Here is a 27,726-nt window from a genome sequence, read left to right on the forward strand (position 1 = left end):
CTATGAGAAGACAATGAAGACATTTTAAACATTCAGCTTCATTCATAACTTTACATTCTTACAGCTGTTTACACACATTATTAATGTGTTAAATATCATACATTAGGGGGAAAATAACCAATATATAAAATAATAATGTTGAATTGGGCCACTGGTTTTCTCTCGTGGGATAATAAAGGTATCTATCTGAATTGTTTAGTGCAGAGTTGATAGATGTTACCCTATTTGACAATGTTTATTTATTATTTATTTTGTGCTATTTAAATATTGTAAATTGTGTCCAGTCTTACTCTGTCCACTGCTGGTCTGAGTGGATGTCTTCAGTCCAGGTGTGGTTGTGAATGTCTCTCCTGAACATCTGGACGTCTGCTCAGTCCTCATCCTCTCTCTGTGGAGATGAAGAACTTTATTAGGACTAGATTCACCCATCTTAGCTGCTCTCCACTGTTAGTTAGGCTACCTTAGTGCCAGAATTGATTTTAAGACTTTACTCATGACTTTTAAATGTGTAAAAGGACAGTCTCTCAGTTCTATCTCTGACATGCTAGAACCCTGCAAGTCTGTGTTCAGCCTCAGATCATCATGCTAGAACCCTACAGTCTGTGTTCATCATCAGATCATCATGCTAGAACCCTATGTGCTCAGCATCAGATCATCAGATAAGAGCCTCCTGGAGACTCCCACATCCAGGGGGTCACAAGGGGGGAAGAAGTGGTACTGAATTACCAGGGCCCAAGGTGGAGGGGCCTTGATTATTTTATACTTTAGCTATTGAAAAATAGCAGATATACAAGCTCACAGCGAGGCACCAAGTGCCGCGCTGCGAGCTTGTAGATCTGCTATTTTTGAAAAGTTGTTAACATGTGCGCAAATCTTTGAATATACTGTATGTATTTTTAAGCGAACATTTGAAATAAAATGTTGCTTTGTTTGCTAAATATTTTTAGATGGGTGGTCCATGGCCAAATACATATCATTTTGGGGGTCCTTCACATGAAACAGTTTGAGCACCGCTGACAGAAAAGCACGGCACTCTGTGCTGCACTTGAGCTTGAACTTGAACAGTATCTGCTATTTTTCAATAGTCAATAGCACAACATAACGTGTAATAATGCGTTCCCAGTCTAAATGGGTTAATCCCCTCCCCTGAAGAACATTCATGGGGGGCCCACAGTGAATGCTTGAACCCAGGGCCCAGGATTTGGTGCAACACCCCTGCTCACAGCACAGCTTGTCTCAAAGGGTGGCAGGGCTTTCACAGTCTGGGCCCCTCAGCTGTGGAACTCCCTACCTGTTGACCTACGACGTGTGAATTCAGTGTCATCTTTCAAAGCCCTTTTAAAAACCCACCTCTATGTTCAAACCTTTTCTTAAATTCTTCCTGACATTTCTAGTTTTTTATATCTGCATGTGTCTATTTTAAAATGTGTGCCTACTTTTTATTCACTGATCGTGTGTTGTAGATTGTCAATAAATGCATATCATGTTGTTCTTTTACCCTGCTCTGTAAAGCACTTTGTGATGTCTGGAATGTATAAATAAATAAATTCATTATCATAATCATTCTTCACTGATAGAAACACTAACTCTGTCATGGAATTATTATTAATGATGTTCCCTTATATTATTGTGTTTGACTGGTTTAGACATGTATCTTTTTGTTTATTGGTCTGTAACTGTAAGTTCTAACAATCTAACAACATCCTATAATCTCCAGACATTTAAGTCCTGTTTGTTCTTTGCATTGCTTATTGTTGGAATTCTGCCCAATTCTTGACCTTTTGTGTTTTTGGACAGTAAGAAGTATGAACAATAAGGCCATCACACGCTTAGTCCTCTCAGTAATAAATAACACTGATCATCCTCTGTATCAATAACTATATCAATAACACTGATCATCCTCTGTATCAATAACTATATCAATAACACTGATCATCCTCTGTATCAATAACTATATCAATAACACTGATCATCCTCTGTATCAATAACTATATCAATAACACTGATCATTCTCTGTATCAATAACTATATCAGTAATAAATTACACTGATCATTCTCTGTATCAATAACTATATCAGTAATAAATAACACTGATCATCCTCTGTATCAATAACTATATCAGTAATAAATAACACTGATCATCCTCTGTATCAATCACTATATCAATAACACTGATCATCCTCTGTATCAATCACTATATCAATAACACTGATCATCCTCTGTATCAATCACTATATCAATAACACTGATCATCCTCTGTATCAATCACTATATCAATAGTATCAATCACTATATCAATAACACTGATCATCCTCTGTATCAATAACTATATCAATAACACTGATCATCCTCTGTATCAATAACTATATCAATAACACTGATCATTCTCTGTATCAATAACTATATCAGTAATAAATTACACTGATCATTCTCTGTATCAATAACTATATCAGTAATAAATAACACTGATCATCCTCTGTATCAATAACTATATCAGTAATAAATAACACTGATCATCCTCTGTATCAATCACTATATCAATAACACTGATCATCCTCTGTATCAATATCTATATCAATAACACTGATCATTCTCTGTATCAATAACTATCAGTAATAAATTACACTGATCATTCTCTGTATCAATAACTATATCAGTAACAAATAACACTGATCATCCTCTGTATCAATAACTATATCAGTAATAAATAACACTGATCATTCTCTGTATCAATAACTATATCAGTAATAAATAACACTGATCATCCTCTGTATCAATAAGTATATCAATAACACTGATCATCCTCTGTATCAATAACTATATCAGTAACACTGATCATCCTCTGTATCTCTACTTCCACCTCATGCCATCAGGGTGAAGATACAGAAACCTGAAGTACCGATGTTTCTGGTTCACATTGACGCTTTTCAATGTTTTTTTTTTTTCATATCACTCATGTTACTTTGTCTGCTGACCTCACTCAGCAACAAAATAAAAATAAAATAAACAAAAATACAAATAAAACAATTCACAGGAGGCAAGCAGTGATCACCCATGATGTGCACTGCAATGTAGTTTCAAATGCACTACATTGCAGATGCTTTTTTGAGAGTAAAAAACTAAAAAAAGAAGAAAAGGACACGTGTGACATGCATGATCTGGGCAGATTGCCCCAGGAAATGTGCCAATCTCAACCCACAGACAGACTTATGAAGACAAAATTTGCTTCAGGGACAATAACGATTACTTTTATTATCTTTGTATTAAGTAGTAGTTACTGTGGTCACAGGAGTAACTATTTATTCAGAGATGTCTTCATCTACAAGCAACATGGCACAAAGCAACACATTTTGAGCTTGTACATCTGCTATTTTCACTAGTATGGGTCCCGGGCAAACATCTAATTTCTCTTTTGGGTCTTGGGTTAAAAAAGGTACCACTGGTGACAGGTATAAACTACCAGCTCCTCTCTATACTAAAGAGGGTTGAGGTTTCCTCTCTTGCTTTGACATTTAGACTCCCACAGAGTCATGGTAAACTACAGTAGGTTATGAGCAGGAGGAGTATTTTTGCTCAACACATTCATTGCTCTGAACGTGTTAACATGTTAAGAAGATCAGGAGGATTGACATACTGTGTGTGTGGAGGTCCAGGTTCACTGAAGTGAGGAGGATTTCCCATAGACCAGTCACTCTTCATAGACACACAGCTGGGTGTTGGAGACTCTGCTCTGTGGTCAACACTTCTGGAATCACAACAATATTCATACAATGATCATGTGAATGAAAGAGTCTGTTTGTTATAGATTCTGTATTGTTACATTGCATTTTACAAGAGAGTAAAACTCCATGTTGAAGTAATAGGAAAAATATTATGATTGATTATTTTATTAGACAAAAATGGAGAACAGTACAAGTATAGTCAATACAATTGAAATGTAGTACAGTACAAGTAGGGGAGAACGGGGTAAGATGAACCGCAGGGTAAGATGAACCACCCCCTTTATCTTTAAAACTATACACATGAGTAGGGTTGGAGGCGGTAACCGCCGTGTCATTGTGCTTACCGCGGTAAAAAGACAAATAAAGGTCTATTTTTTATTGGAAAACAAGCGAGTTTTAAAACGGGGGAGAAGCGAGGACCGCATGCGCTCCATGCCACTCTGCTCTGGGCCGTGTACCACATGTTTGGAAGCCACATGTCACTCAGACACAGACCACAGTGTCTGTGTCTCCTGCCCTGTGCACACAGTGCACAGGGCAGGAGAGTACGGAGCACAACTCTATGACGGAGCAGCATAAACTTTCTCTGTAATCCACTCGACACAAGGATGTTAATACATACCTTGTGTTGTGGCATATCTTTTTTTATTCATACGGATTACTGGCGGAGCGCGGGCCGTGTGGACTAAAACCGAAAATGAAACTATTTTACTTTTTCCACCGCGTCGCACGTTGTGCCCCGTCCGGCGGCGCGTCTGCGATTTTATAACCTTTTCTGTCAAGTCTTGTAACTAAAACCTGTATATAGCAGCACTCAATCACTGCGATTTGAGAGTTGAGACGTGACGTGAGTTTACAGAATCACTGTACACGATCTGACTACCCTTCCTCTTCTGGTTTGTTCACACAGCTGTTTGTGTCTGAAAAGCCCAAGTAGCTAGCCTACGTTACTATGGTAACCCGACAGTGCAGATCTAAAAGCTCAGAACGCGTCGCGGATGCGATGTGTTGTGAGCTTGTAGATCTGCTCCTTTGAAAGCCATACCCGCTGTGCTGTACGGAGAAGTATAACTCGGGCAGTCAGGCTGTGTCGCCTCTCCACTGTGGAGAGGCGACTTTTGGGAAGATGATTGCAATATTTTGGCTTATCGCCGAACCTTAATTAATAGATACGGGGGTGCGGTAATTACCGCAGTACCGGCGGTAAATGGGAAGACGGTAATCGCGGTAACAAAATGTCCATACCGCCCCAGGCCTACACATGAGTTGTCATTTGACCCCACAATAAGAACGCAAACATCATTTACACCTGGCTGTGGAGTTTACAGACACCTGGGCAAAGTGGAAAGCATATTTCTACCCCAAAAAGTGTTTTTTGCTGGTCGAAGTACATTTTTTACTTTTATGGTATAATGATTTTTATGTTAAAGCAAATGTACCCAGGTCTAAACTTATATATCATGCATGTTGGTAATATCCCAATGTATAAAACTATGTGATTCACTTAGCTAAAGATGAGCCTTAAGCATTAAGCTTGCCAGGTTTTGTCAAAATGGTGGCCGTGGGGCAAGATGAACCACATGCCTTGGGGTAAATTGAACTATGTGAATCACCATTCATATTTTGTATTATGTCTTTGCTACTCAATTTATGCTGAATGATCTTTCATTTTGATGAATACACTAATTTAAGAGAAGTTTTTAATATTATATTAATAATTGCAGATATTAAAAGGTTCTGAATAACAAACTTAATTAAATTGGTTTTAATGTTTTTTCTTACGGTTTAAATAACCGTAAGAAAGGAAATAAGACTATTTGTAAAAGGGAAATGTGTTATTCAAATATTTCTAATAAGTACATACATTCTTTGTTTAAACTCTTAAAAGCTTAGAATATCACGTGGGTCAACTTACCCCTTTACCTGGATCAACTTACCCCTCACCTGGGGCAAGTTGAACCAGATGACCACTTTTTTTTTAATAAGTCATATTTTTATGGTCCTTTGTCATAGACACTTACTTATAATTTCAAATGATAGCAGACATCCTGAAATATGTCTAGATGTTTTGAATTTACTGCCAGCTCACTTTTTCTTGCTTCCAGGGCAACATAAGCACGAAGTGGTTCATCTTACCCCGTTCTCCAGTTAAACACCCTGCCTAAAAGGAACATCTCAAATAAGACCTTTTACGGTCTTTTTTACTTTTGAAAGCCCTCAGTATTTAATTCATGGACATATGAATAGCAAGCAAAGAAAACATTCAATAATATCACAGTTATAAAACACTCTATGTACAGGATTGGGGAAACAAGGGGGTGGGGCTAAGGTAAAGGTGGGGGTGCTCTGCTCACTTCTGGCCTGTCTATGGGAGAAGTGACAACTACCTCCTTCTCTGGCCTCCTGAAAGATGAGTTTTCACCTGTCTATGGGAGAAGTGATAACTACCTCCTTCTCTGGCCTCCTGAAAGGTGAGTTTTCACCTGTCTATGGGAGAAGTGATAACTACCTCTTTCTCTGGCCTCCTGAAAGGTGAGTTTTCACCTGTCTATGGGAGAAGTGATAACTACCGCCTTCTCTGGCCTCCTGAAAGGTGAGTTTTCAGGGCAGTTTTGAAGGATGCCAGCGAGCTACATGTTTTAAGGGAGGTAGTCAAGGAATTCCACACCTGGGTGGCAGTGTTGTAGAAGGAGAATTTACCCATATTTGTTTGTGTTATCAGAACATTGTTTGTGCTGCTGCGCTCCCTCTGGTGTAGTGGTTGTGGGTGTCGCTAACTTTTTGGAGATGTTTCGTCAGATATGCGGGTACTTAGGGGATGGAGGGCAGATTTGCGTTGACTATTTTTAAAGTCACTCCCATGTTTAGTGGTTTAACTCTGTCTTCAACACAGAGCCATCTTAGGCTAGCAAAATGTGTGGGAGAAACATGGGTCATGGTCCCCAGGTCGAGAAGTAGCCCAATCAGTTTGTTTTGGGAGGTTTGGAGCTTAGTCTTTAGTGATTCTTTGATGTTGGAGTACCATGAGGTGCAAGCATAGTCAAAGTGGGACTGAATGAGGGTCCCAGCAAGAGTCCTGAGGGCACTTTTGTTGACAAAAGTGGAGATTCTGCCCAGGAATCGTGTTCTTGTTCTCTGATAAAATATCACTAGAAATGGGAGTGTTTCTCTTCACCCGCGGCTCCCACATACAGTAAGCTACCGTTTAAGAAGCTCAGGAGGATTGACATACTGTGTGTGTGGAGGTCCAGGTTCACTGAAGTGAGGAGGCATTCTCATAGACGCGTCACTCTTCATAGACACACAGCTGGGTGTTGGAGACTCTGCTCTGTGGTGAAGACTTCTGGAATCACAACAATATTCATACAATGATCGTGTCAATGAAAGAATCTGTTTGTTATAGATTCTGTATTGTTACATTGCATTTTACAAGAGAGTAAAACTCCATGTTGAAGTAATAGGAAAAACATTATGATGATTATTTTATTAGACAAAAATGGAGAACAGTACAAGTATAGTCAATACAATATAAATGTAGTACAGTACAAGTACAGTTAAACACCCTGCCTAAAAGGAACATCTCAAATATGACCTTTTACTGTCTTTTTTAGGATGAAAGCCCTCTGTATTTAATTCATGGACATAATGAATAGCAAGCAAAGAAAACATTCAATAATATCACAGTTATAAAAACACTATACGTACAGGATTGGGGAAACAACGGGGTGGGGCTAAGGTAAAGGTGGGGGTGCTCACTTCTGGCCTGTCTATGGGAGAAGTGATAACTACCTCCTTCTCTGGCCTCCTGAAAGGTGAGTTTTCACCTGTCTATGGGAGAAGTGATAACTACCTCCTTCTCTGGCCTCCTGAAAGGTGAGTTTTCACCTGTCTATGAGAGAAGTGATAACTACCTCCTTCTCTGGCCTCCTGAAAGGTGAGTTTTCACCGGTCTATGGGAGAAGTGATAACTACCTCCTTCTCTGGCCTCCTGAAAGGTGAGTTTTCAGGGCAGTTTTGAAGGATGCCAGCGAGCTACATGTTTTAAGGGAGGTAGTCAAGGAATTCCACACCTGAGTGGCAGTGTTGTAGAAGGAGAATTTAGCCATATTTGTCTTATGGGTTTGTGTTATCAGATCATTGTGTGCGCTCCCTCTGGTGTTGTGGTTGTGGGTGTCGATAACTTTTTGGAGATGTTTGGTCAGATATGCAGGTACTTAGGGGATGGAGGGCAGATTAGCGTTGACTATTTTTAAAGTCACTCCCATTTTTAGTTGTTTAACTCTGTCTTCAACACAGAGCCATCTTAGGCTAGCAAAATGTGTGGGAGAAACATGGGTCATGGGCCCCAGGTCGAGAAGTAGCCCAATCAGTTTGTTTTGGGAGGTTTGGAGCTTAGTCTTTAGTGATTCTTTGATGTTGGAGTACCATGAGGTGCAAGCGTAGTCAAAGTGGGACTGAATGAGGGCCCAGCAAGAGTCCTGAGGGCACTTTTGTTGACAAAAGTGGAGATTCTGCCCAGGAATCGTGTTCTTGTTCTCTGATAAAATATCACTAGAAATGGGAGTGTTTCTCTTCACCCGCGGCTCCCACATACAGTAAGCTACAGTTTAAGAAGCTCAGGAGGATTGACATACTGTGTGTGTGGAGGTCCAGGTTCACTGAAGTTAGGAGGCATTCCCATAGACGTGTCACTCTTCATAGACACACAGCTTGGTGTTGGAGACTCTGCTCTGTGGTCAACACTTCTGGAATCACAACAATATTCATACAATGATCATGTGAATGAAAGAGTCTGTTTGTTATAGTTTCTGTATTGTTACATTGCATTTTACAAGAGAGTAAAACTCCATGTTGAAGTAATAGGCAAAACATTATGATTGATTATTTTATTAGACAAAAAGGAGAACAGTAAAAGTATAGTCAATACAATATAAATGTAGTACAGTACAAGTACAGTTAACACAAACTCTGCCATCAAAATACCCCTTTGTACCCCTTCTCTGCCATGCCCGTAGAACCCGTAAATGTAATAAAAATGTATTAAAAAATATTTTTTTTATCGAAACGCAACTAAAATAGGCCGGAACTAATGCTCCGTGATCGGTTTCTACACGGAGACATTATTGAGCGGACACCTTTAACATTGGAGTCCCTGAACCGGAAGCGGAAGTCCGTCCTCTATTTTGGCCCAGCTTACTGTCTGCACTCCGCGGCTTACAGATGGAGAACTTATTGATCAATTGAAAAAGTTTCAACGGAGTTGAGAAGCTGATGGAATACGCGAACACACGAGCAGTGTCCGATCACGCACGATGGGAACTGGACGAGCGCCCACGTTAACAGGTAGGACTCGGAGAAGCCGGCAGTGAAAGACATAGAGAAATTAACGGGCTTTACGGCCGTAAACTACGAATGAGTTAAACACCCTGCCTAAAAGGAACATCTCAAATAAGACCTTTTACGGTCTTTTTTTAGGATGAAAGCCCTCAGTATTTAATTCATGGACATAATGAATAGCAAGCAAAGAAAACATTCAATAATATCACAGTTATAAAAACACTATATGTACAGGATTGGGGAAACAAGGGGGCGGGGCTAAGGTAAAGGTGGGGGTGCTCACTTCTGGCCTGTCTATGGGAGAAGTGACAACTACCTCCTTCTCTGGCCTCCTGAAAGGTGAGTTTTCACCTGACTATGGGAGAAGCGATAACTACCTCCTTCTCTGGCCTCCTGAAAGGTGAGTTTTCAGGGCAGTTTTGAAGGATGCCAGCGAGCTACATGTTTTAAGGGAGGTAGTCAAGGAATTCCAACCTGGGTGGCAGTGTTGTAGAAGGAGAATTTACCCATATTTGTCTTATGGGTTTGTGTTATCAGATCATTGTGTATAGTCTGGTGTTGTGGGTGTCGCTAACTTTTTGGAGATGTTGGTCAGATATGCAGGTACTTAGGGGATGGAGGGCAGATTTGCGTTGACTATTTTTAAAGTCACTCCATTTTTTGTTGTTTAACTCTGTCTTCAACGCAGAGCCATCTTAGGCTAGCAAAATGTGTGGGAGAAACATGGGTCATGGGCCCCAGGTCGAGAAGTAGCCAAATCAGTTTGTTTTGGGAGGTTTGGAGCTTAGTCTTTAGTGATTCTTTGATGTTGGAGTACCATGAGGTGCAAGCGTAGTCAAAGTGGGACTGAATGAGGGCCCCAGCAAGAGTCCTGAGGGCACTTTTGTTGACAAAAGTGGAGATTCTGCCCAGGAATCGTGTTCTTGTTCTCTGATAAAATATCACTAGAAATGGGAGTGTTTCTCTTCACCCGCGGCTCCCACATACAGTAAGCTACAGTTTAAGAACCTCAGGAGGATTGACATACTGTGTGTGTGGAGGTCCAGGTTCACTGAAGTTAGGAGGCATTCCCATAGACGTGTCACTCTTCATAGACACACAGCTGGGTGTTGGAGAGACTGCTCTGTGGTCAACACTTCTGGAATCACAACAATATTCATACAATGATCATGTCCTGAATGATAATGTTAGGGGCCGGAGCAGATGATGTCTCCAAGTGGAGGAAAGTTCAGATCATTTCCCAATCCCCCCCCCCCATCTCCAGCCTCAAAATAAATCGCCATTATATTAACTATTTGATGTTAAATTGTTCTTGATTAATATGCAAAAATCACGATACAGTAAGTTAATATGATGGCAGAGCAAGCACTAGTCTGCACAGATACTGTAGCAAGTCTTTGCACAGAGTAATATTGCAATGAATATTGCGGATTATTTTAATCCTTTAGGGGATGTTGATGTTGTCATCTGCCCATTTGTCAATTTGGTCAAAAGAAATTGGTTGAACAAAACTCATATTTTGGGACCATCGCTCCATTGTTTACAATGGTTTGTAATGCAAACCATTGTAAACAATGGGTTAATCCCCTCCCCTGAAGAACATTCATGGGGGGCCCACAGTGAATGCTTGAACCCAGGGCCCAGGATTTGGTGCAACACCCCTGCTCACAGCACAGCTTGTCTCAAAGGGTGGCAGGGCTTTCACAGTCTGGGCCCCTCAGCTGTGGAACTCCCTACCTGTTGACCTACGACGTGTGAATTCAGTGTCATCTTTCAAAGCCCTTTTAAAAACCCACCTCTATGTTCAAACCTTTTCTTAAATTCTTCCTGACATTTCTAGTTTTTTATATCTGCATGTGTCTATTTTAAAATGTGTGCCTACTTTTTATTCACTGATCGTGTGTTGTAGATTGTCAATAAATGCATATCATGTTGTTCTTTTACCCTGCTCTGTAAAGCACTTTGTGATGTCTGGAATGTATAAATAAATAAATTCATTATCATAATCATTCTTCACTGATAGAAACACTAACTCTGTCATGGAATTATTATTAATGATGTTCCCTTATATTATTGTGTTTGACTGGTTTAGACATGTATCTTTTTGTTTATTGGTCTGTAACTGTAAGTTCTAACAATCTAACAACATCCTATAATCTCCAGACATTTAAGTCCTGTTTGTTCTTTGCATTGCTTATTGTTGGAATTCTGCCCAATTCTTGACCTTTTGTGTTTTTGGACAGTAAGAAGTATGAACAATAAGGCCATCACACGCTTAGTCCTCTCAGTAATAAATAACACTGATCATCCTCTGTATCAATAACTATATCAATAACACTGATCATCCTCTGTATCAATAACTATATCAATAACACTGATCATCCTCTGTATCAATAACTATATCAATAACACTGATCATCCTCTGTATCAATAACTATATCAATAACACTGATCATTCTCTGTATCAATAACTATATCAGTAATAAATTACACTGATCATTCTCTGTATCAATAACTATATCAGTAATAAATAACACTGATCATCCTCTGTATCAATAACTATATCAGTAATAAATAACACTGATCATCCTCTGTATCAATCACTATATCAATAACACTGATCATCCTCTGTATCAATCACTATATCAATAACACTGATCATCCTCTGTATCAATCACTATATCAATAACACTGATCATCCTCTGTATCAATCACTATATCAATAACACTGATCATCCTCTGTATCAATCACTATATCAATAACACTGATCATCCTCTGTATCAATAACTATATCAATAACACTGATCATCCTCTGTATCAATAACTATATCAATAACACTGATCATTCTCTGTATCAATAACTATATCAGTAATAAATTACACTGATCATTCTCTGTATCAATAACTATATCAGTAATAAATAACACTGATCATCCTCTGTATCAATAACTATATCAGTAATAAATAACACTGATCATCCTCTGTATCAATCACTATATCAATAACACTGATCATCCTCTGTATCAATATCTATATCAATAACACTGATCATTCTCTGTATCAATAACTATCAGTAATAAATTACACTGATCATTCTCTGTATCAATAACTATCAGTAATAAATTACACTGATCATTCTCTGTATCAATAACTATATCAGTAACAAATAACACTGATCATCCTCTGTATCAATAACTATATCAGTAATAAATAACACTGATCATTCTCTGTATCAATAACTATATCAGTAATAAATAACACTGATCATCCTCTGTATCAATAACTATATCAATAACACTGATCATCCTCTGTATCAATAACTATATCAGTAACACTGATCATCCTCTGTATCTCTACTTCCACCTCATGCCATCAGGGTGAAGATACAGAAACCTGAAGTACCGATGTTTCTGGTTCACATTGACGCTTTTCAATGTTTTTTTTTTTTCATATCACTCATGTTACTTTGTCTGCTGACCTCACTCAGCAACAAAATAAAAATAAAATAAACAAAAATACAAATAAAACAATTCACAGGAGGCAAGCAGTGATCACCCATGATGTGCACTGCAATGTAGTTTCAAATGCACTACATTGCAGATGCTTTTTTGAGAGTAAAAAACTAAAAAAAGAAGAAAAGGACACGTGTGACATGCATGATCTGGGCAGATTGCCCCAGGAAATGTGCCAATCTCAACCCACAGACAGACTTATGAAGACAAAATTTGCTTCAGGGACAATAACGATTACTTTTATTATCTTTGTATTAAGTAGTAGTTACTGTGGTCACAGGAGTAACTATTTATTCAGAGATGTCTTCATCTACAAGCAACATGGCACAAAGCAACACATTTTGAGCTTGTACATCTGCTATTTTCACTAGTATGGGTCCCGGGCAAACATCTAATTTCTCTTTTGGGTCTTGGGTTAAAAAAGGTACCACTGGTGACAGGTATAAACTACCAGCTCCTCTCTATACTAAAGAGGGTTGAGGTTTCCTCTCTTGCTTTGACATTTAGACTCCCACAGAGTCATGGTAAACTACAGTAGGTTATGAGCAGGAGGAGTATTTTTGCTCAACACATTCATTGCTCTGAACGTGTTAACATGTTAAGAAGATCAGGAGGATTGACATACTGTGTGTGTGGAGGTCCAGGTTCACTGAAGTGAGGAGGATTTCCCATAGACCAGTCACTCTTCATAGACACACAGCTGGGTGTTGGAGACTCTGCTCTGTGGTCAACACTTCTGGAATCACAACAATATTCATACAATGATCATGTGAATGAAAGAGTCTGTTTGTTATAGATTCTGTATTGTTACATTGCATTTTACAAGAGAGTAAAACTCCATGTTGAAGTAATAGGAAAAATATTATGATTGATTATTTTATTAGACAAAAATGGAGAACAGTACAAGTATAGTCAATACAATTGAAATGTAGTACAGTACAAGTAGGGGAGAACGGGGTAAGATGAACCGCAGGGTAAGATGAACCACCCCCTTTATCTTTAAAACTATACACATGAGTAGGGTTGGAGGCGGTAACCGCCGTGTCATTGTGCTTACCGCGGTAAAAAGACAAATAAAGGTCTATTTTTTATTGGAAAACAAGCGAGTTTTAAAACGGGGGAGAAGCGAGGACCGCATGCGCTCCATGCCACTCTGCTCTGGGCCGTGTACCACATGTTTGGAAGCCACATGTCACTCAGACACAGACCACAGTGTCTGTGTCTCCTGCCCTGTGCACACAGTGCACAGGGCAGGAGAGTACGGAGCACAACTCTATGACGGAGCAGCATAAACTTTCTCTGTAATCCACTCGACACAAGGATGTTAATACATACCTTGTGTTGTGGCATATCTTTTTTTATTCATACGGATTACTGGCGGAGCGCGGGCCGTGTGGACTAAAACCGAAAATGAAACTATTTTACTTTTTCCACCGCGTCGCACGTTGTGCCCCGTCCGGCGGCGCGTCTGCGATTTTATAACCTTTTCTGTCAAGTCTTGTAACTAAAACCTGTATATAGCAGCACTCAATCACTGCGATTTGAGAGTTGAGACGTGACGTGAGTTTACAGAATCACTGTACACGATCTGACTACCCTTCCTCTTCTGGTTTGTTCACACAGCTGTTTGTGTCTGAAAAGCCCAAGTAGCTAGCCTACGTTACTATGGTAACCCGACAGTGCAGATCTAAAAGCTCAGAACGCGTCGCGGATGCGATGTGTTGTGAGCTTGTAGATCTGCTCCTTTGAAAGCCATACCCGCTGTGCTGTACGGAGAAGTATAACTCGGGCAGTCAGGCTGTGTCGCCTCTCCACTGTGGAGAGGCGACTTTTGGGAAGATGATTGCAATATTTTGGCTTATCGCCGAACCTTAATTAATAGATACGGGGGTGCGGTAATTACCGCAGTACCGGCGGTAAATGGGAAGACGGTAATCGCGGTAACAAAATGTCCATACCGCCCCAGGCCTACACATGAGTTGTCATTTGACCCCACAATAAGAACGCAAACATCATTTACACCTGGCTGTGGAGTTTACAGACACCTGGGCAAAGTGGAAAGCATATTTCTACCCCAAAAAGTGTTTTTTGCTGGTCGAAGTACATTTTTTACTTTTATGGTATAATGATTTTTATGTTAAAGCAAATGTACCCAGGTCTAAACTTATATATCATGCATGTTGGTAATATCCCAATGTATAAAACTATGTGATTCACTTAGCTAAAGATGAGCCTTAAGCATTAAGCTTGCCAGGTTTTGTCAAAATGGTGGCCGTGGGGCAAGATGAACCACATGCCTTGGGGTAAATTGAACTATGTGAATCACCATTCATATTTTGTATTATGTCTTTGCTACTCAATTTATGCTGAATGATCTTTCATTTTGATGAATACACTAATTTAAGAGAAGTTTTTAATATTATATTAATAATTGCAGATATTAAAAGGTTCTGAATAACAAACTTAATTAAATTGGTTTTAATGTTTTTTCTTACGGTTTAAATAACCGTAAGAAAGGAAATAAGACTATTTGTAAAAGGGAAATGTGTTATTCAAATATTTCTAATAAGTACATACATTCTTTGTTTAAACTCTTAAAAGCTTAGAATATCACGTGGGTCAACTTACCCCTTTACCTGGATCAACTTACCCCTCACCTGGGGCAAGTTGAACCAGATGACCACTTTTTTTTTAATAAGTCATATTTTTATGGTCCTTTGTCATAGACACTTACTTATAATTTCAAATGATAGCAGACATCCTGAAATATGTCTAGATGTTTTGAATTTACTGCCAGCTCACTTTTTCTTGCTTCCAGGGCAACATAAGCACGAAGTGGTTCATCTTACCCCGTTCTCCAGTTAAACACCCTGCCTAAAAGGAACATCTCAAATAAGACCTTTTACGGTCTTTTTTACTTTTGAAAGCCCTCAGTATTTAATTCATGGACATATGAATAGCAAGCAAAGAAAACATTCAATAATATCACAGTTATAAAACACTCTATGTACAGGATTGGGGAAACAAGGGGGTGGGGCTAAGGTAAAGGTGGGGGTGCTCTGCTCACTTCTGGCCTGTCTATGGGAGAAGTGACAACTACCTCCTTCTCTGGCCTCCTGAAAGATGAGTTTTCACCTGTCTATGGGAGAAGTGATAACTACCTCCTTCTCTGGCCTCCTGAAAGGTGAGTTTTCACCTGTCTATGGGAGAAGTGATAACTACCTCTTTCTCTGGCCTCCTGAAAGGTGAGTTTTCACCTGTCTATGGGAGAAGTGATAACTACCGCCTTCTCTGGCCTCCTGAAAGGTGAGTTTTCAGGGCAGTTTTGAAGGATGCCAGCGAGCTACATGTTTTAAGGGAGGTAGTCAAGGAATTCCACACCTGGGTGGCAGTGTTGTAGAAGGAGAATTTACCCATATTTGTTTGTGTTATCAGAACATTGTTTGTGCTGCTGCGCTCCCTCTGGTGTAGTGGTTGTGGGTGTCGCTAACTTTTTGGAGATGTTTGGTCAGATATGCGGGTACTTAGGGGATGGAGGGCAGATTTGCGTTGACTATTTTTAAAGTCACTCCCATGTTTAGTGGTTTAACTCTGTCTTCAACACAGAGCCATCTTAGGCTAGCAAAATGTGTGGGAGAAACATGGGTCATGGTCCCCAGGTCGAGAAGTAGCCCAATCAGTTTGTTTTGGGAGGTTTGGAGCTTAGTCTTTAGTGATTCTTTGATGTTGGAGTACCATGAGGTGCAAGCATAGTCAAAGTGGGACTGAATGAGGGTCCCAGCAAGAGTCCTGAGGGCACTTTTGTTGACAAAAGTGGAGATTCTGCCCAGGAATCGTGTTCTTGTTCTCTGATAAAATATCACTAGAAATGGGAGTGTTTCTCTTCACCCGCGGCTCCCACATACAGTAAGCTACCGTTTAAGAAGCTCAGGAGGATTGACATACTGTGTGTGTGGAGGTCCAGGTTCACTGAAGTGAGGAGGCATTCTCATAGACGCGTCACTCTTCATAGACACACAGCTGGGTGTTGGAGACTCTGCTCTGTGGTGAAGACTTCTGGAATCACAACAATATTCATACAATGATCGTGTCAATGAAAGAATCTGTTTGTTATAGATTCTGTATTGTTACATTGCATTTTACAAGAGAGTAAAACTCCATGTTGAAGTAATAGGAAAAACATTATGATGATTATTTTATTAGACAAAAATGGAGAACAGTACAAGTATAGTCAATACAATATAAATGTAGTACAGTACAAGTACAGTTAAACACCCTGCCTAAAAGGAACATCTCAAATATGACCTTTTACTGTCTTTTTTAGGATGAAAGCCCTCTGTATTTAATTCATGGACATAATGAATAGCAAGCAAAGAAAACATTCAATAATATCACAGTTATAAAAACACTATACGTACAGGATTGGGGAAACAACGGGGTGGGGCTAAGGTAAAGGTGGGGGTGCTCACTTCTGGCCTGTCTATGGGAGAAGTGATAACTACCTCCTTCTCTGGCCTCCTGAAAGGTGAGTTTTCACCTGTCTATGGGAGAAGTGATAACTACCTCCTTCTCTGGCCTCCTGAAAGGTGAGTTTTCACCTGTCTATGAGAGAAGTGATAACTACCTCCTTCTCTGGCCTCCTGAAAGGTGAGTTTTCACCGGTCTATGGGAGAAGTGATAACTACCTCCTTCTCTGGCCTCCTGAAAGGTGAGTTTTCAGGGCAGTTTTGAAGGATGCCAGCGAGCTACATGTTTTAAGGGAGGTAGTCAAGGAATTCCACACCTGAGTGGCAGTGTTGTAGAAGGAGAATTTAGCCATATTTGTCTTATGGGTTTGTGTTATCAGATCATTGTGTGCGCTCCCTCTGGTGTTGTGGTTGTGGGTGTCGATAACTTTTTGGAGATGTTTGGTCAGATATGCAGGTACTTAGGGGATGGAGGGCAGATTAGCGTTGACTATTTTTAAAGTCACTCCCATTTTTAGTTGTTTAACTCTGTCTTCAACACAGAGCCATCTTAGGCTAGCAAAATGTGTGGGAGAAACATGGGTCATGGGCCCCAGGTCGAGAAGTAGCCCAATCAGTTTGTTTTGGGAGGTTTGGAGCTTAGTCTTTAGTGATTCTTTGATGTTGGAGTACCATGAGGTGCAAGCGTAGTCAAAGTGGGACTGAATGAGGGCCCAGCAAGAGTCCTGAGGGCACTTTTGTTGACAAAAGTGGAGATTCTGCCCAGGAATCTTGTTCTTGTTCTCTGATAAAATATCACTAGAAATGGGAGTGTTTCTCTTCACCCGCGGCTCCCACATACAGTAAGCTACAGTTTAAGAAGCTCAGGAGGATTGACATACTGTGTGTGTGGAGGTCCAGGTTCACTGAAGTTAGGAGGCATTCCCATAGACGTGTCACTCTTCATAGACACACAGCTTGGTGTTGGAGACTCTGCTCTGTGGTCAACACTTCTGGAATCACAACAATATTCATACAATGATCATGTGAATGAAAGAGTCTGTTTGTTATAGTTTCTGTATTGTTACATTGCATTTTACAAGAGAGTAAAACTCCATGTTGAAGTAATAGGCAAAACATTATGATTGATTATTTTATTAGACAAAAAGGAGAACAGTAAAAGTATAGTCAATACAATATAAATGTAGTACAGTACAAGTACAGTTAACACAAACTCTGCCATCAAAATACCCCTTTGTACCCCTTCTCTGCCATGCCCGTAGAACCCGTAAATGTAATAAAAATGTATTAAAAAATATTTTTTTTATCGAAACGCAACTAAAATAGGCCGGAACTAATGCTCCGTGATCGGTTTCTACACGGAGACATTATTGAGCGGACACCTTTAACATTGGAGTCCCTGAACCGGAAGCGGAAGTCCGTCCTCTATTTTGGCCCAGCTTACTGTCTGCACTCCGCGGCTTACAGATGGAGAACTTATTGATCAATTGAAAAAGTTTCAACGGAGTTGAGAAGCTGATGGAATACGCGAACACACGAGCAGTGTCCGATCACGCACGATGGGAACTGGACGAGCGCCCACGTTAACAGGTAGGACTCGGAGAAGCCGGCAGTGAAAGACATAGAGAAATTAACGGGCTTTACGGCCGTAAACTACGAATGAGTTAAACACCCTGCCTAAAAGGAACATCTCAAATAAGACCTTTTACGGTCTTTTTTTAGGATGAAAGCCCTCAGTATTTAATTCATGGACATAATGAATAGCAAGCAAAGAAAACATTCAATAATATCACAGTTATAAAAACACTATATGTACAGGATTGGGGAAACAAGGGGGCGGGGCTAAGGTAAAGGTGGGGGTGCTCACTTCTGGCCTGTCTATGGGAGAAGTGACAACTACCTCCTTCTCTGGCCTCCTGAAAGGTGAGTTTTCACCTGACTATGGGAGAAGCGATAACTACCTCCTTCTCTGGCCTCCTGAAAGGTGAGTTTTCAGGGCAGTTTTGAAGGATGCCAGCGAGCTACATGTTTTAAGGGAGGTAGTCAAGGAATTCCAACCTGGGTGGCAGTGTTGTAGAAGGAGAATTTACCCATATTTGTCTTATGGGTTTGTGTTATCAGATCATTGTGTATAGTCTGGTGTTGTGGGTGTCGCTAACTTTTTGGAGATGTTGGTCAGATATGCAGGTACTTAGGGGATGGAGGGCAGATTTGCGTTGACTATTTTTAAAGTCACTCCATTTTTTGTTGTTTAACTCTGTCTTCAACGCAGAGCCATCTTAGGCTAGCAAAATGTGTGGGAGAAACATGGGTCATGGGCCCCAGGTCGAGAAGTAGCCAAATCAGTTTGTTTTGGGAGGTTTGGAGCTTAGTCTTTAGTGATTCTTTGATGTTGGAGTACCATGAGGTGCAAGCGTAGTCAAAGTGGGACTGAATGAGGGCCCCAGCAAGAGTCCTGAGGGCACTTTTGTTGACAAAAGTGGAGATTCTGCCCAGGAATCGTGTTCTTGTTCTCTGATAAAATATCACTAGAAATGGGAGTGTTTCTCTTCACCCGCGGCTCCCACATACAGTAAGCTACAGTTTAAGAACCTCAGGAGGATTGACATACTGTGTGTGTGGAGGTCCAGGTTCACTGAAGTTAGGAGGCATTCCCATAGACGTGTCACTCTTCATAGACACACAGCTGGGTGTTGGAGAGACTGCTCTGTGGTCAACACTTCTGGAATCACAACAATATTCATACAATGATCATGTCCTGAATGATAATGTTAGGGGCCGGAGCAGATGATGTCTCCAAGTGGAGGAAAGTTCAGATCATTTCCCAATCCCCCCCCCCCATCTCCAGCCTCAAAATAAATCGCCATTATATTAACTATTTGATGTTAAATTGTTCTTGATTAATATGCAAAAATCACGATACAGTAAGTTAATATGATGGCAGAGCAAGCACTAGTCTGCACAGATACTGTAGCAAGTCTTTGCACAGAGTAATATTGCAATGAATATTGCGGATTATTTTAATCCTTTAGGGGATGTTGATGTTGTCATCTGCCCATTTGTCAATTTGGTCAAAAGAAATTGGTTGAACAAAACTCATATTTTGGGACCATCGCTCCATTGTTTACAATGGTTTGTAATGCAGGCTGCCACCCCATGTGGTCATGTGATACAAGATGGCCGCAGTGTGAATAAGGTCTATGGGCTTTGCTTTGGACTTTCTTAAAAAGCCATAACTAATGTTGTCAAATAATTGTAGAGGAGTAAAAGTAAAATCCAAGATGTAGTGGAGTAGAAGTAAAATTGGAAATACCCATGAATACCTCAAAAGTGTACTTAAGAACAGAACTTAAGTAAATGTACTTAGTTACTTTACACCACTGCCATTGTGTGTGGAGGAGGATTGTCTTACTTTAAGCGTGGAGGTCCAGGTTCATCTTTAGACCCACAGCTGGCTGTTGGAGACTCTGCTCTGTGGATGAGATGTTTGTCTCTTCCCTCCTCCTCCTCTCTCTCCACACACTCACTCATCTTTGGTCTTTATTTAACCTGTCAAGGTTAGCAGAAAATAGTAAATGATTAATGAATGAATGTACAAAACAAACAAACACACACACACACACACACACACACACACACACACACACACACACACACACACACACACACACACACACACACACACACTTCTAGAACAGTGTCAGTAATATTTCAATCTCATTCTGTATTATTAATATGACATTGACATAGGATGATACGTTGAAATATTAACTGTGAGCTGCTATGAGGCAACAATATCACCATCATAATGCTGAGACTACAGTAGATGAACAACAATATCACCATCATAATGATGAGACTACAGTAGATGAACAAAAATATCACCATCATAATGCTGAGACTATACAGTAGATGAACAACAATATCACCATCATAATGATGAGACTACAGTAGATGCAGATGCATGCAATAGCTCTTGTCAACCAACAGGTGTCCTACTGCACCACAGAATTGAAATATCACAATAGAAGAACAGGGAGACACTCATGTTCCAACAGAACAAGGTAGACCTTTGAATATCATGTTAATAATACTATTGATTAACATACTTTACCCTGGTTAAAATAATGTTTCATTCACTAAACCAAGTCATGGACTGCTGGCAGCTTTGAGATGTCGGATAGTTCAACAGTTCCTTTGTATTAAAATATTTAAAATATACATATTTTTTCTTGATTGGATTGTTTTTATTGTAAATGTGTTAATTGTAAAATAGCTTAGGCCTAAGAAAAAAATTCTTGGGTTTCCGGTTGGCGACCGACCCTATTAAATACGTGCGACCCAGATGATTTTATTGGCATTTGGAGTGAAAATAAAAAAAATAATAAAATTAAGTCAAAATCCGACCGAGTCGATCAAAAACGTCTTACAAAAAATATATTTGGTGCGACCACATTCGTGAAGTTTAATCAAAGTTTGTTTTCTTTCGACTAAAATATCATGTGCGCAAATGTTTTGTTTTACTATTCATGCGTCATTGCGTCAGCTCCGTCTCTCTCTCTCTCTCCCCTCAGTCCATCTCTCCTCCCCAGTCCCTACACACACACACACACGCAAACACGTGCGTGCTCTGTGCCTCCGTCGAAAACAGCTAATCTACAAGATCACATCATTCGCGCAAAACCTAAATGTGAGTACGCTTGCAGGATCAATCCTCTCTCCAAAGAGTGTCTGTCGCGACGGGGATAGCTTCGCTGTTTCTACATGTCATCTTTTTTACACCCAACTCTAACCTTAACCTCCATGGGGTGAGTCGGTAAAACCCTCCGGACGAAATGATAGTCTTTCGAAAGAGCAAGATTTTACCATCGCGACGTGCCGTGGCCGCCTCTCTTTTCAGCGAACCACGCAGAAAAGCTAGCCGCGAACCGCACACGGTAGTCGGCATCGGTGCGAGCCAAAGAGCCGCTCTGACGCGCAACGTTGTTTTCAGATCATTCACGTTGCGACACAAGCATAAAGCATTCGAAGAGAATCACAGTTTGTAAAAAGAAAACACCAGAGCAATAAACACTTTCTAACTGTCTAGAAACAAATATCTTTGCTCCACTTTCATTCATCCACTAAAACTACATTCTCCCTTCCACTTCAGTCAAGTGAGTCAACCTGTGGGTCGAGACCCCCCCAGAGGTCCATCCACTAAAACTACATTCTCCCTTCCACTTCAGTCAAGTGAGTCAACCTGTGGGTCGAGACCCCCCCCCAGAGGTCCCCAAATGATTTTGGGGGGGTCCCTAGATGACAACGAAGTAATAATTTAAGGACTTTTTAAATAAATTTAAAGACAAGAAAAAAAGACCATTGCTGCACCAAAAGTAATCAAACTATACTATAAAAAAAATACTATAGCCAAATTGTAAAATAATACAAGAAAGATGCAAATGTTGGAAAATAGCTGATCTACAAGCTCACAACTCTCAAAAACATAATTGGGGACCCATAATTTTTTCTGGGACCTATTTGAATGACCACCTGTGGGTCCCCCATTATATTGAAAACCTAGCAACATCACTGCAAGTAGAAGGTAACAAATACGTTAAAATGAACGTTAATTCAAATGTTACGATTTTGCGATTATGAGGGCAAGTGGCCATGACCTGAGGGCAAGTAGAACATGACCTGTACTTGCCCGACGGGCAAGTGCCTCTGAGACCTTAGTGTCAACCCCTGAGAGAGACAAGTCGGCTTCTCAAGAAATTGGTAACTCAGGAAAACAGAATATATTAAAAAAGAAGCATATCGATCATTGCCATAGGGAAAAAAAACTACCTACCCATCCTTCCCATGAGGAAATAAAATAAAATTCCTTGCTACCCATCATGCCCACAAAAAAATAAAAATAAAAAATAAAATAAAATAAATTCCCTACCTACTCAGCCCTAAAATGACAGCCAACCGGAAACCCAAGATTTTTTTTTTTAGGCCTTACTACATTCACAAACATTAAATAGTCAAAAGGAAACCAAACCACATCCTTAAAACAACTTCCTCTCAACCACGTGGTTTATATTCAAGAGAAGCAGGGAGCAAGCAGCAGCCTGCTCTCTGCATGTTGCACATGTGGTCTGCAACGGAAACACTGTGCGTGCGTGCGTGCGTGCGTGCGTGCGTGCGTGCGTGCGTGCGTGCGTGTGTGTGTGTCTACACTACAGATAACAGGATACAGCAGGCGGGCTCTAGACTGGATGACACTTACACTCACAATGAAACCAACAAGGTTTCAGCCGAGTGGGAAAAGACTGCAGAGTGCAACGCTGAAGCAGCAGGTTTTCCGTCATAAAAGGTCATAAATAATTATACCAAATACACACGTCACTTATAGGGTTAAATAATAACATAATTATGTCATAATGTTCTGCTCTGTCTAAATAAGTATTTTGCTGGTGACATCAATCATAAGATTCATAACCAGATTAACCACAGAGAACAAGTACAGACAGGCAGACTAGACAACAGGGAGTGGTAGCTTTAGTAGAAACCAGAAGCATAAAGTAGCCTATAAACTGTTCCTGTGAGAACCAAGTGCTTCTAGTAGTGAATATTAAAACAACAACACCTACTTTACGTTAGCTTTTGGTCCTTATTGTGTTTTGTTTTGTCTTCCTCACATGTTGTCCACACTGTCAAGTTCACAGTTGTTGTCGTGTCTCAAAATGGCTCCCTGAGATACGCTGTGCACTTTCATTTCCTTATACTGTGACTTTGACCCGCCTCTAACAGCTCTAGGGCTACAGTCAGTTAGATCAGTGGTTCTCAACCTGCGGGTCGGGACCCCCAAATTATTTGGGGGGGTCCCCAGACGTTTAGCTAAATGTTAACATTGTTTTCTCTCTCAACAGTTAACAGACCAACATACATCATAACTTATAATGTATGTTGGTCTTATAATTTATAAGTGTATCTCACATTTATAAAGTGACAATTTAAAGACTTTAAAGACCTTTTTAGTACCTCTGGTCAAACATTGGTCAAATGGTCAAATATTAGAGGCAGACATTGTGAAAATAGCAGATCTACATGCTCACAGAGCATGTAGATCTGCTGGTAACACTTTACTATAAGGTACAAAGTAATACACTTAGTTAATGCTTAACACTTTATTACTGATTAACTAATAGATCGGTTAATCATGAATTAATCATGAGAAATCATCAAGTATAGCTATTACTTAACTAACTTAATCTATCAGTAGTTAAGACTAAGTTAGTTAATAGTTAGTTAACATCAACCATATTATGGATGGTTTGTAGATCTGTTTTTTCTGGTCCAATATGGGAGACCCCTGGAAGTTTTAGACCAACCAGTATCACCGGGTCAACGCACTAATCCTACCCGCCTATGAAGCACTCATCCTGGGCATAGAATTGACCAGAAATAAACAGATCTACAAACCACCCATAATATGGTTGATGTTAACTAACTATTAACTAATATAGTCTTAACTACTGATAGATTACGTTAGTTAAGACAAGTAATAGCTATTCCAACATTACTTGATGATTTCTCATGATTAATTCATGATTAACCGATCCATTAGTTAATCAGTAATAAAGTGTTAGTTAAGCATTAACTAAGTGTATTACTTTGTACCTTATAGTAAAGTGTTACCACTAAGGTAAATGCCAACTGCCAACTCCTATAATTCCAAGTGCTTGTGCAGGGGAGGGGGGTCCCCAGTTCAAATATGATTATTTGGGGGGTTGCTGCCTGAAAAGTTTGAGAACCACTGAATTAGATGATATCATGTCATCTATTCTACACAGAGGAACCAACACATAATAGTCAGGGAACGAGGTGGGCAAATCCCACATGTCTCATACAGTCATACTCTCATTCCAACCCCCAACTTATTATGTTATGAGTAGCCTATGCTATGACTGTAGTCAGTGTTTAAACACATAATAGAAGATCATTGGGCTGACTGACGTGAGGACAGGATTCACCCTGCATGAAAACAAGCTCAAATACAACGCCATGCATTTGTTGTCTTTTTACTGTAGGAACACTATAGCCCAGTGGTTCTCAACCTTTTCAGACCGTGACCCCCCAAATAATCATATTTTAACTGGGGACCCCCCCACCCTGAACCGTTACATTTTGTATAACACGGTTTGATTGGGACAACAGCAGATCTACATGCTCACAACGCCTCGCAACGAAACATTGTGAGCATGTAGATCTGCTATTTTCACAATTTCTGCCTTTAAAATTTGACAATTTGGCCAATGTTTAATTTGTCATTTTAGAAGCATTAAAAAGTCCTTAAATTGTCACTTTAGAAGTGTGCAGATACCCTCTCCTTATGTTGGTTTGTTTACTGTTGAGAGAGAAAACAATGTTTCACATTAAGTTAATCATCTGGGGACCCCCCTAAAATAATTTGGGCCCCCCCTGGGGGTCCCGACCCACAGGTTGAGAACCACTGCACTAGCCTGTTCACACAATAGACAGACAGACTGGCAGACAGACAGACAGACAGACAGACAGACAGACAGACAGACAGACAGACAGACAGACAGACAGACAGACAGACTGGCAGACTGGCAGACAGACAGACAGGCATGTCAGACACACAGACAAGAGAGTCTTTTCACGCAGTTTATGACTCATTTCGCCTACCCCCAATTCTGCTGTCAGACTGTCCATGTTTGCATATTATCTCTTTGTCATTTAAATATTATAGTGACTGTGACAGTGGTGTTACCTGGCTGTCAAACGGTGACCATTAGTCCTACACATGGCTAGCACTCCATAGTAACCACATCAATAGTTTTAGGCGAATCTGCCTGACACCAATAAAATAAACAGAAGCAGATTTACAGTGGAAATGGGAGGTGAGGATGGGCTTAGATAGATGTCGTTCATAACCAGTCTATATTCTTAATCGTATTTACGGTGTTATAGCCATATTTTGAGCGGTGCCACCGTTTGCCACGTACGGTCTCCTCTCCTCAGCATGTTACTAGGACAACGACCGACGCCGTCTCGAGATAAACTGTTCTCGAGATAAACTATAACCGGCATGTATCTTTCTCACTGACTGCTACTACTGCTGCTGCTACTACTACTGCTGCTGCTGCTGCTGCTGCTGCTGCTGCTGCTCCTGTTGCTGCTGCTGTTGTTGCTGTTGTTTTTGTTATGGTGTCATAACACCCCCTATATTTCCGCCCCTGCCCAGGTTTTGAAGATGCATTCAAAACGGTCGTGAAGTTCTATTAACAACTCGGCCATAATTATGATTAGGCTAGATATCGTTCCTGGCCAAGGTTTTAGCCTAAACGTCTATCTCTGACATTCTCTGTCGCTATACTCTCCCAAAACTATAACTGACATTCCAAAGTGCAATTCTCCTCCTCCAACAACATGGCTGTAGCCTACCAACTAAAACATAAAGTGAAGTGCAGTCAGTGATTACACTAAACTAAAACATAAATATAAAGTACAGTCAGTGATTACCCTAAACAGGTAGCAGTCCCTCCGTAACGTCGCGGGTGTTCCATAATATTCCATAGGCATGTAAAGACGAGTTGTTGGGTTATCCAGTCTGTGCGTGTTTCCTTTCTGCTCCGACTCTGCGACAAGCACTTTAAACACCTCTCTCTCTCTCTCTCTCTGTGTGTGTGTGTGTGTGTGTGTGTGTGTGTGTGTGTGTGTGTGTGTGTGTGTGTGTGTGTGTGTGTGTGTGTGTGTGTGTGTGTGTGTGTGTGTCCCCTCTCTCTCTCATGGCCATTGGCCAACTGCTGCTGAAGACACGTGATTTACAGTAAAGTAGAGAGAGGGAGGGAGGCAGGGAGATTTGGCACATCAAAGCATTATGATTATGAATACCACAAAATAATAAACTAATGACAGAGTAGGCCTACAGCATCTTGCAATGGGCCTGGTGTACAAGATACACTACACCTCCAAGATACCCTTGTACCTAACAAACTACTTCTTAAAGGTCAAGGATGTTCACGATCACAACACCAGAGGCAGCTCCACTAATCATGATCAACCTAAATTTACCACTAAACAAGGCTCTAATTTGTTCTTCTGCTATAGGCCTACCACCAACATGTGGAACGCCCTACCGCAGGCCTTAAAGGAGAGCAAATCCCTAGCCTCCTTCAAATTGTTCTGAAAAGTCACCTTCAGGCCTGACTAAGCCCCCATCTGTTGTTTTTATTGCCCCGTTTGCCTTGGCATGAAAGGGGTGAAAACAGACCCATCCCAAGGGAGGATAACACAGGAATCGGCTGTTTTTTTTTTTTTTTTTTTCTTTTCTGCTTTTGTAATTGATGTTATCCTAAGCAAAGTAGGCCTACTCTGTTCTATCCTTCTGTCTTTCAATGTTATATGAGATACATAAAGCGGTTCCTGTGGAAATAAGCCATAAAGCTTACTCTCCTTTTACGTAATTTACCTTGTACCAGTGATTTGTGCTGTCATGAAACTGTACTTTTTTCTATTGCAAACTGCTAATAAACCCTTCAATCAATCAATACCGTAGATAAAATAACACAGCATTTTTGTAGTGAAAGTCAACATTTTGGAATTGACATGACTTTGTGAATCCATTGTTAAAGGTTGTAGGTTGTGACTGTTCAGATGCTGCTGATGTGCATGGCAGTAGTGGTCAAGGCGCG

At 40.4% G+C, this 27,726-nt stretch overlaps 2 protein-coding genes across 2 annotated transcripts in view; both read right to left on the reverse strand.

Annotated features, from left to right (window-relative positions):
- LOC308303993 (NACHT, LRR and PYD domains-containing protein 3-like) overlaps window positions 1-20,569 on the reverse strand; it is a gene marked incomplete at both ends in the record, with an annotated part of 35,620 nt that extends 15,051 nt beyond the window's left edge. The window contains 10 exons of the mRNA XM_080748541.1: window positions 55-64; window positions 3,635-3,745; window positions 6,955-7,065; window positions 8,357-8,467; window positions 10,087-10,197; window positions 13,198-13,308; window positions 16,518-16,628; window positions 17,920-18,030; window positions 19,650-19,760; window positions 20,451-20,569. Of these exons, the coding sequence (XP_080604667.1) occupies window positions 55-64; window positions 3,635-3,745; window positions 6,955-7,065; window positions 8,357-8,467; window positions 10,087-10,197; window positions 13,198-13,308; window positions 16,518-16,628; window positions 17,920-18,030; window positions 19,650-19,760; window positions 20,451-20,569 (1,017 nt within the window). The remainder of the gene's footprint in view (window positions 1-54; window positions 65-3,634; window positions 3,746-6,954; window positions 7,066-8,356; window positions 8,468-10,086; window positions 10,198-13,197; window positions 13,309-16,517; window positions 16,629-17,919; window positions 18,031-19,649; window positions 19,761-20,450) is intronic.
- The window catches only part of LOC308290425 (protein NLRC3-like), a gene marked incomplete at both ends in the record, with an annotated part of 183,440 nt that overhangs the window by 54,423 nt on the left and 101,291 nt on the right, over window positions 1-27,726 (reverse strand). The gene's annotated exons all lie outside the window — the stretch shown is intronic.

Source organism: Nannobrachium achirus (genome assembly GCF_963921795.1).
Source record: "Nannobrachium achirus genome assembly, chromosome: 1".
NCBI classification, from domain to species: domain Eukaryota; kingdom Metazoa; phylum Chordata; class Actinopteri; order Myctophiformes; family Myctophidae; genus Nannobrachium; species Nannobrachium achirus.